The sequence below is a fragment of the Eutrigla gurnardus genome, assembly GCF_963514095.1.
Source record: "Eutrigla gurnardus genome assembly, chromosome: 21".
Lineage (NCBI taxonomy): Eukaryota > Metazoa > Chordata > Actinopteri > Perciformes > Triglidae > Eutrigla > Eutrigla gurnardus.
Window position 1 is genome coordinate 7320000 of NC_139932.1, and position 10593 is coordinate 7330592.

At 44.8% G+C, this 10593-nt stretch overlaps 1 protein-coding gene across 2 annotated transcripts in view; it reads right to left on the reverse strand.

The window, feature by feature from the left end:
* btbd11a (BTB (POZ) domain containing 11a) overlaps positions 1 to 8547 on the reverse strand; it is a 149482-nt gene extending 140935 nt beyond the window's left edge. For both annotated transcript variants that reach the window (XM_084039011.1, XM_084039010.1), the window contains exon 1: positions 7484 to 8547. In XM_084039011.1, coding sequence (XP_083895137.1) covers positions 7484 to 8348 — 865 coding nt within the window. In that variant the 5' untranslated portion in view covers positions 8349 to 8547. The remainder of the gene's footprint in view (positions 1 to 7483) is intronic.
* Positions 8548 to 10593: the final 2046 nt, after the last annotated feature.

Consider the following 10593-nt stretch of genomic DNA (forward strand, 5'->3'; position numbering starts at 1 on the left):
ATTTCCTAACAAGCGTTGCATTTGGTGGATTCCTGTCATTTGTAACAACAGTGGCATAACGGCGATGTGGCGGTGCTGTATCGAACCAGCACAGTGCAGCAGGAAAAGCACTGCTAAAACTGCCAAAGAAGAAGAAAAAAATGTGTTTTCGGCTGGACCAGCTGGACTGCTGCAACGTGGACACAACAGTGTTTCCCCTGGTTACGCCTTGCCACCACAGCAAAAAATTAAAAAATCACTTAAAAAAACAAAACGTATTTTCGCTCTTTTTTCTGCTGTCTGCTGTTTTAATATAGTTTGACATATCCAGCTGGCGTTTATACTGTTGTAAACGGCAGGCTACGCTTTGTGAAAGACGCTCCACGTGAGCCTGAACTACCAAGTCAGTGAGCATTTACAACGCTGGAATAGAGGGAAATAAAGTTGTTTGTTTTAACAAAATTTTAACCCCTCTGTATCTGTAAAATGTGATATCAGCTCATTATAGTGGCTACATTTGAGAATGTGACTGCCACATACTTTATACTACTGATAAACAAATAATTTAAATCAGGAAGTAAAATCACTAATAACATTAAAAAATTATAGGCTGTCTATTAAAAGGGTCTTGTAGTGTGAGAGGGGATTACTATTCATTTACTTTAATAATTATTTTTACTCATTCTTACGATTATTATTAAAGGAGAACTACATTGTGTGAATAATATTTTGTGAGCAAATCAATTTGTTTTACAATCTGTTAAGTATCAGTACACAGAACAAATATTATTACAGTAAAATTAATAGAATACAATAAAATAGACACCACCTCACAGCTTCGCGTCCTATGTGAGAATGAAGCGGCTGAATAAAGTCTCATTTTGGATCGTATGACATTAAGGTGACACTCTTTACAGAAAAAATAAGATGCAAGTCCTTTTTCAAGAAATAAATTAAAACAAAAACATTGGAATTAAAACAGAAGTAGCATTACAACTGACGTGAGTCCCAAAAGCATAGAACTGTTGAATTAAGTCTGTGTTGTTGACAAATCACATCAAATAACGCAGTAATGCCCTGACAGTCGCTGTCGCAAATTGTGTCGAGATCAAAGAAGCCAAGTAAATCTCCAGACTCTCAGGATGTGTGTCATCTAACATCGCTGTGGCATCACTTGGATGTTGCTTTTTTTGTTCAACATTGAGGTCGGCTTTACGTTATGGCATTGTTCCCATTGATTTCTTACTCACCCGCTGAGACCTGAGTGCAGGATGAACGCCATCAAACACAGCTAACTCCAAAACACCAGTCGGCCGCCTGCTGTGCCAGCTTCACACCCATAGCGCGGGGTCAGGGGTCAACAGGTGGAGCTGATTACATGCAAGGAGCGCCAGCATGTCTTTCAACGTGGATCAGGGTGTGAAAAGGGTAGAGAAACAGCAGGGAGATGAAGATACTGCACATCATGGTTCTTCTTTCTTTCATTGCTACCAGAGCACCAACACAGTCAGACTCTAAGACAAAGCTATGCAGCCTATGAGTCCCCAATGCATTATGTCTTATCACAGCGTGTAATTCAAGAGCCACAATACTGAAAACAGTGGAGAGATGCAGATATGCTATATGATATATGCTATATCTCCTCAGTGGACAACCTAAATGAAAGTGAAAGGTATATACACTAATGTTATTTACCATTGCATGTTTTTCTCGAGAACTAGCTTAATGTCTCCACGGCTATCATGTTTACTGTACAGTCCAAGTTTAGCAAAAGAAAGCCTGTGAGGGATTCGTTGCTGATGCTAAATGTGATGCTAATACAATACATGAGAGGCGCACACTGGAGCTAATACATGCCCCTGTCTTGCATAAATAAATAAGCACGCTGCAGCACAACAAACACACAGTGCCGGCGGTTAAGAAGACAAGCTTGGCCGCTTCACTCACCGTTAAAAGAGGCAGCTAAAGGCCGCAGGTCAGAATGCTAACGTTAGCCGCTAACGCGTTAGCTCGGCTGTCTGGACTCCTGAAGCTGAAGTCCCTCGCTTGTTGAACTTGTTTCGTCGCTCAATATTTCTTTAGTTGACTCGACGTCTTGTCTTGCAACTGAGGGGACGTTTGGGTACATGAAAACCAACTTCCAACTCTAGCTCGCTAGCATACTGGATTTAGTTGAGTAGCATCTTTGTTTTTACTCCCCGTGACTTTAATCGTCACGTGCCTGGACAAATATACCATCATCGTTAATGCGCCTCTTTTTCTATGTTTGTATCAGTTTGTATTATTTTTGCTACGGTTTGTATTTGAAATGTACATTTCATTTTTTTTTTTTTTTTTTTTTTTCCTGAATTCATTTTAACATGCTAATGAAGCATAAGGTCACATTTTTTTTCAAATGTGTCCATTCACAGACAGTAATTTGGACTGTGCACTTTTACACTTATTAAAATAAAAATATGTACTCATTCTAGAGCCCAATAAACTGACCCGGCCAATTGATCAACTGATTGAAGATTATCAACAGATTGATTTGTCCCACAGTAGTTTAATCTTTTATGGTTTGTATTTTTTAATAGTGTACTGCAGACTTCAGGACAAATCTGTAGGTTTCACCAATCCGTTCATTGTGCATTTGTTTTTGTTTTTTTTGTTACCACTATTTTACATGAAGTAACATGTTCTTGTGCTGCTTTTATGTTTTTCTGAAATAAAGACATTTTAGGCAAACGTGTAAAATGTTCCACTTTAGTCATTTGCTCATGTCTCATATCTTTTTTTAATGAAGATATAAACATCCAAAGGCTGACTTGCATCCAGAGGCATTCATCTTTCTTGGAGTCTATGAGCAGTTGTTTCATGCCGTTTCCCTGTGAGGCCATCTATTGTTGAGGTTGCAGGAAAGTGTCGACATCAAGGACGAGTGACGTCAGTGGTGTAGTGGAGGGTATACGCAGGTATACGGGGTATACCCACTTCTTTTTCTGGTGGGTTACAGTATACCCACCTATCAGCCAGAAAGCCATTGGAATATATGGGAGAGTATACCCACTTCCTCCTCTGTAACCTACCCATCTACCTAGCAGTACACCCACCTCATCAACTACCACTACACCACTGAGTGACGTTACATGTTCCTTTGTCGCACCGTTCAGGAAAGAACCGCAGCGAAGACGGTCCGGAGGTCTGAATGTCTGGAAGACGTTTTTATCTCAGCCACACAGACCGATCACATCAAACATACCAGCGTGGACCTGCATGACGGGTATTAAAAATGAATGAGCGGAATAACCGTCTTTGTTCTCACCAGTTCCCTGGTGTTTCCCGCCGCTAATTCCTAATCTTAATGACTACCAGATAAGCACAAACGTTGATTTAAGAGAGCTGCATAATTATATCTCTGAGGGACCTGCGCCAACCCCCCCTCCTCTTACCACCACCTCCTCCAGCTGACAATCCAGCCTGGTTTCTCCTCCCGCGCTTTACTCCCTCACAACATTAAGCAGCCGTCGCTAGCGCACTCCTCTCATTATCTCATCCTGACCCACTGCTTTCACCTCGATTCTGAAAATGGAAGGGGATCCACGCTCCAGTGACATGGAAGTAATAAAACCACCACATTTTGGTCCCACTTGAGCCCAGAGCGGAGTTATAGGTGTTCGTGGAATCCCTGCCAGTGAAATCACAGAGAAGCATATGAAATGAAAGTCAATATTTTCGTGAACATGGATGGAGACCAGAAACGGATGCAGCTCATAAAACACAGCTTGGCCCCCCGAAAAACAACTTCGCATAACTTCCCGATCACTGATCGCGGCCGGAAATGAAGCGTGGCAGGGGGGTGTGGGTGCAGCCTTTGCTCTTATGAAATTAGCATGGCATAAAAATCCATCACAACCAGCCTGCCTGCCCAGGTGCTTGCATCTCCGACAGAACAACAGTAATCTGTCAGCTCATCTGCGAGTCCACCCCGAGGAGGGGAAGGACAGGCGGGAAATAATAACAGAATGGACAACAAAAGCCTTTGCCAGGACCGTGTGGTTATGAGTCGAGCTTATTAAAAGCCACAGTGGAAAATAAATATGCAAACATCAAGCCCGGCTTCTAGCTGGGAAGACACTAAAATATGGTGTGAAAGACAGAGCGAAGAAAGGAGGGAGAGCAGACACCCCACTGCTAATTTAATAGACCGAATATAGCAGGCTATGCAATTCCATTATGTTGCCTCATCTGTCCCGCGGAGCTCGGATCAGTTCCTTGGGGAAGGTCACGGCGAATGACAGACATAATCAGATGCAATCAAGTCATTCGGGATCCCAAATTTAAACGCCGTCCCGGGCAGCTTGGGAAGCCGACGACCACGCTGTTTGTCTCTGATGCCACTTGTCATTAGACGGATTTACATGACTGAGAGGAGAATGTCAAACATGGTGAATCCTCGTGGAGCAGCACAAGTCAGCAGGCGTCCACACCTATTTTAAAAGGCTGCTTTTCTGGGAAATAGGACAGTGATTGTGGAAGTGCTGTTATGGTTAAGATTGACTAACTAGAGCAGTTTGCTTGTCATAGTTAAATAAGGAACATGAAATCATAGCAGGCTGGAGCTGGGAATTCAATAGAAGACCGACCTCCTTGGGAGTGCACATGATTACAGGATTGGATCATTGTGTTTTGTAGGTGAAATTTATAACAGGAGACCAAGAATGGCGACCCTGGGCTGCGGTCGAATAAGAAGTGACCCAGAAGTAAACATGTGACCGCCATGATAATTCTCTAAATTTTAAATAAAGGAGCTCCAATGCTTCCTTACAGAGCTCCTTTAGCATCGGATGCAACGGACCTTCCTATACGAAAGGAAAGGAGATCACGCCGACCCACAATTCTTTGTGAGAGCAACATTTAAAGTGATGCACACCTCGGCCGTTCATGAAAACAAACGATAAGCGTATTTGCATATCAATTACTTTCATGCAGACATATAGTAATTGGAATAATGTTGATAAATGTGTGGACAGTGATAATAATTTAATGATATTTTTATTTATTTAAATCACGTTACAAATTTGACAGAAACAAAACTAATACCTTAAAATTAAATGTAGATACAGTAAACGGTCAAACAGGAAGGAGGAGCTGGTGAACTGAAGCCGGTCAGTGAACCAGCTGTTTATAAAACCAACATGTGGAGAAGTGGACGACGCGCTCTTTGTAGTCCATTATTGTAGTTTCTCCAGCGCAGACGCACGTCAATAACTGATGTGGATCATCAGCTGTCAATCATCAGCGGTCATTATAATAACGTAGCTTAATGAAAGTCTGGTCGGATTCTCTGAGCACCGCGGTCGTCTTTTCCTAAATCCTAATGAGTTCTCCTTCCACCTTCCCTTAACCCCGTGACGTTTCACCACGAGGTCAAGGAAAAGGAGTTAGGATCTAATTTTTGACTATTCGACGCAGCCCTGCTCCCTCCCGTCTGATTAATCACCCTCTCATTCCTGTCAGCTTTGTTTGCTCCAAACGAGACAAGGAGAACTTCCAGATCCACATGAGCAAATGTTTGATTTATTCTTCTTTGGTCGGTGCTGCCCTAAAACCAAAAACGCCTTCTTGAAATGTTTGATATTAAATAGTGGGTCACTAAAAAAACACTGCACTTTTTAAATCCTCACTCTTTTTTTGCCTTGCTAACTGTCACAGAGTGATGCTGTTTTGTGTGAGTGCAAATGTAGCCTCCTCTGCACCACCAGGAAATGATGCGTTCCGAGAGTAGGAGTGACGGGGGAAGCATGACGCCTGGCTCTGCAGAGAAGCACCCGTTTCTCTCCCACTGCAATCTCAAGACAAAAGCAGCAGTCGTGTGCAGGATCTTCACCCTGGCCAGATATCAACGTCATATGATCTTTCATGAGAGGGTGCACCAGGGGATTAAAGGCTGAGGAGGAATGTCTCGCAGCCAGTTTGGATCTGCAGCAAATGAATCATCAACTATTTTGATGATCGAATCATCATTACTGCTGTTATCCAAGCAAAAATCACAAACCGGTTTCTGCTGCTCTTCACTGTGTTATATCATTGTATCATCGTAGATTAAAATGTCTGGGTTTTCAACTGCAGCTCACCTTGGACTGGAAGCTGTGATCAGCATTATTTCATTTTTTCCTGAGCCAGATAATCGACCAACCGTTCAACCTCAAAGATTTGCAGTTAATTACAATGTAACTAATATTCAAATTTGAGAAGCTTGAACCCTCCAAAGGTTTGGCGTTTTTTGCTTGAGGGATCAATGGATCGACCAGTTTGAGTTGGATACAGGAAGGAATTCATGTGAGAAAAACATCATATCACTGAGGATCCTATGAGAGCTGTTTCAGATAAATGTTTCCTCCTGACTGCTTCTTGAACAATCTTTCCTGGCGCCATCTTTCTCTTTTTTTATATAGAAACAGCTCATCCAGAAGACAGGCTGCACAACCTCCACCGCCGAGCATCCTCGTCTCCCTCCGTTATTACGTTGTCGTACAAGTGCTGACAGGAAAGCGATCACGCCACAACACTTTGCAAAAGAGCTGCAATATGATTGTTTGCTCAATATTGTGTGGCCCAGTTTGACTCCCCGTTGAAGAATAACATCTCGAGTCCCTTCTGCTTTATAGTTTCAGCCAACTCATTCAGGGCTTCGGATGAGAGGGCCAGCCCACACTGACAGCTTACACCTTCTGGAGTGAGACAGTAATAGCATTACCAGCGAAGCCAGAACGCACACAACATAAACACGGAGGCTGTTTCTGCACAATCACGACTCGCATATCTTCTATATGCACAAGGCAAAGCAACCATAGATGTTCTCCTCTCTAATGGGAGTCTTGGAGAGATTGCTGGATCATTTTCGACTCTTCTCACTGTGATCGCTCTGGGGCTTTTATAACCTGGTTCAGACGTGGGCCTTGAGGTCTAAGCTGGCGGTGATAAATATTCAAGAAACTGTCACGTCCTTTTGCTTGGGAGTGTAATCACCGAAGTGGTTATTCTCCGGCACGATTACACAGTTTGTATTACTTTTTTCCGACACAAATCAGATTGTCATTTTGTGCACTGGGAAAAGTATCTGCTCAATGGAATACTCAAAAATCTCATATTGTTCTCCAATAAGTGAATAAAAGTTGAAATATAGGGAAATTTGTGTTTGTTTTTGGGAGAAAGTTCAATTTTGCTCAGTCAATAAGGCTCAAGTCACCAATCTTTGTTGGAGGAAACAGCAGCTTGCTTCTAGATATTTCTTGGAACTCTTTGACATCCATTTGAATGACTTATTTCAGGTGGAAACTAAATTGAATTTGCTGTGTGTGTGTGTGTGTGTGTGTTTGTGTGTGTGTGTGTGTGTGTGTGTGTGTGTGTGTGCGTTCACTGAATAATACAGCAGGACCTGGAGCACCAAGGTCACCAAAAGCGTGGCACGTCATTATTTCAATAAACCATCAGTGATCTCGTTCTTTTGAACTTTTCTTACCACTTGAATTCTTTCCACATATGAGGTGCTGGTAGGGCTGCAGCAGACCCCACATCTCCGAGTCGTTGTTGATGGCTTGCTCCAGGGACTCCAGCGTAAACTTGGGGATCCCGTTGTCCCTCTCCACGAGCGCGCTGCGCAGGACGCGGCTGAACACCTCCCTGAACAGACTCTCCATGCAGGCGGTGAGGTATATGGCAGCGTGCTCGTGGATCCTGAGCGCCACCCGACTATCCACCATCCACCTGAAGAACTTCCCCACGGAGAAGACCAGCCCGCAGCGCGCCGACTTGCCTCGGCTGAACTTGTCCCCGGTGCTCATGTTGTAGAGGGACAGGGCGCTCAGAGCCGCCGTGATGCAGTTGACGGAGATGGTCCACGAGAGCACCACCTTGATGGCGCTCTGGATCTCGTGCTTGGTGCACTTTGCGTAGCGCAGGCTGAGCCGCTGCGCCTCCCGCGCCACCCTCACCAGCGCGCGGCTCACGAGAGCCGAGAGCCGCTCCAGGATCTCCGGCGGAGGGTCGCCCGCCATCAGCTCCTCGTCCCTCCTCAGTGCGCCCTCCACCTCGCCGAGGCTCCATGGCAGGTCCTCCAGCTCGGGCAGCTTGGCGCACTGACCCGAGCACTCCAGGATCTCCGTGTCCTCCGCCAGGACGGTGTTGACGGTGTCCAAGCTGTTCTGTCGACTGTGCATTGATTCTGTCAGATGCCAGCAGTTGGCCCCATGCGCGATGGACTGATGCGTGTCGGAGCAGCACAGCGACACGCTGGACGACCTGACCGAGTCCGCGGCTCCACCATAACCAGAATCAAGCGTTAAATCCTCCAGCGTCCTCACCTCTGTCTTACCCTTGCCTGCCATAACTGCACCGCATACTGTTGGGTATGCTTGGTCCCTCGGTCAAATGCCACAAACTCGTCTTCTTGCTCTCTCTCCCCCCTCTCTCTCTCTCAGCCGCTGTCCTGACTTGATTGTATTTCCCAGCGACAGAATGGTGCCTTTACTTTTTCCTCCTCCTCTAAGTGGCTGAACGTCTTCGGTATCCTCGTGTGTCCACAACTTCACGCGCGTAACCCGAGAGCGCACAAACCCACCGCAACGCGCGGAGAGGTGGAGCCTGGAGCCCCGCGGGCTGGAAGCAGCCAATCCGCGTCTCTGTCGGCGATGACTGACGCCGACAACCCACCTGTTACCTTCGAGCGCAGCGGGGCTACCTGGCGCTGGGGGGGGGGGGGGGACACAGCTGCGCTACGAGCGATCCAACCGGTGCCGAGCGATCTGTCGTTTGGAGTCGTGTAGATGCAGCGAGGTGGCCGAGGCGGTGAGGATGAGAGGCGGATTCCCACGGGGAGCACACACGGTGACGACGTGAATACGGCTGATAGGAGGAGAGAGCGTGGAGCGATGACGTCCAGCAGCAGGAGAGGAAAAACAACCTTTTTATTTGATTTTTATCTCGTGGAAAAAAAAGACTCTATGGCTGGGAGGGGGGCACAGTGCTTTTTTTTTTCTTCTAAAGGTCAAAGGTCATGCAGTTGTTTACTCTCCTCCAGCTACATCCCAATTCTGCTCTGTTGGGATGAATTAAGGGTGTATGTGTCTGCAAAAGCCGCTTGCTGTGCAGCTTATTTCAAATCCCCCCTCTTGAATCTACATTTCTCCCATTCTGAGCAAGTGATAATTATGTAATTCGAACATTTTTTACTTATTTGGAAGCAGGATAAAAAACAACGTGAAGTTTTTCAGAATCACAATAAGATGGAAGACACAGTCTCTCTCTCCCTCCACCAGGTTTCAGTAAGAAGTGGTTCTGCAGCAAAAGTCGTTTTCTTGAGGATCACCATAAGCTTTGATGCCGGATCATGAATATTTTACAGTTCAAAACACATTGGTCAACATCCAGTGATAACGCGGACCTGCAGTCATGCTGCATCAAGGCTTAGCATGGCTTCATCGTGGATTTAATCCCTACAATACAACTTTTTATTTTTGTCAGGCCATGAAAACAAAGAGAGGGCGATTTCAACGTGAGTACATGCTGAAAGGAACAGTTGGTGGAACGATGATTCATCCGTTCTGCCGGGGCTTCTCCCTGTACGCCTGAGCTGCACCAACCATCTGTCCACACTGCCTGCCACGCCAGGGGCCCTTTCATATTTTCTTAGAATGACACTGCAGTCACCGTGCCAGAACTGAAGAGGAAGAAGAAGAAAATTACATTACACTGGAGTTTTGAGAAATCATGTGATGCCCACTCTCGAGGACTGATCGACAGGGAAAAGTGAAAAAACAAATCATGCAAGTGTCTTAATTTACACAGAAGTATCTCTATTGACCCTCCACGTGGAAGCACGTTGGGCCTCGGAGGAAGAACCAGAGGGAAACCTGTTAAAATAATATTGATTCTTACATGAACTCCACCTAAAATTAAATTTTTGATTCAATGATAATAATGCATCTTGCAGACCGAACTCTATAAACACAAAGAGTTTCTGAATGATCAGATTCACACGTCTGACTGAGTTCATTTCCTGCAGTCGGCCACGAGCTCTTGATGCATTGCAGCATATCTTGCTGACTAACTCAGGTGAGTGCGGCGGAGGTGGGCAGCTGTCAGCTGCATCATGCACCATGGTCCTCCAATAGCTTGTCCTCACGTATTAAGCCTTAGTTGCCTGGTAACAGCAAAATGATCGTGATTTTACCAGCAAGATGATAGATTGTTAGTATTTTGCCAGCAGAATGAGTGTATTGTGTAAACATGCTTCCTTGCTCGTGCTGCACAGTCACTTGTTTTATTTGTTAATTTTATTAAACAATGTGTTTTTGTGTGAAGGCATCTCTCTGTATCTCTTCATCTCTATACATTGGAATGTCTTTTTCTTTTGCTTGTTTCAAAATGTTGTGTACTCTGTGGATTTCCCCCTTAAGTTACTGTACATTCGTCACTTTTAAACTATGACTTATATTGATTGAATTTTGGATACTTATTGTCCTTTATTTAAGACTAAAACAACGCGTTTATCGCAATAAGAACATGAATCTGTTGAAATATTGACCTACAAGGTGTAAAAGAATAGAAGAAAAATGTGCAGTTTCTCCTATA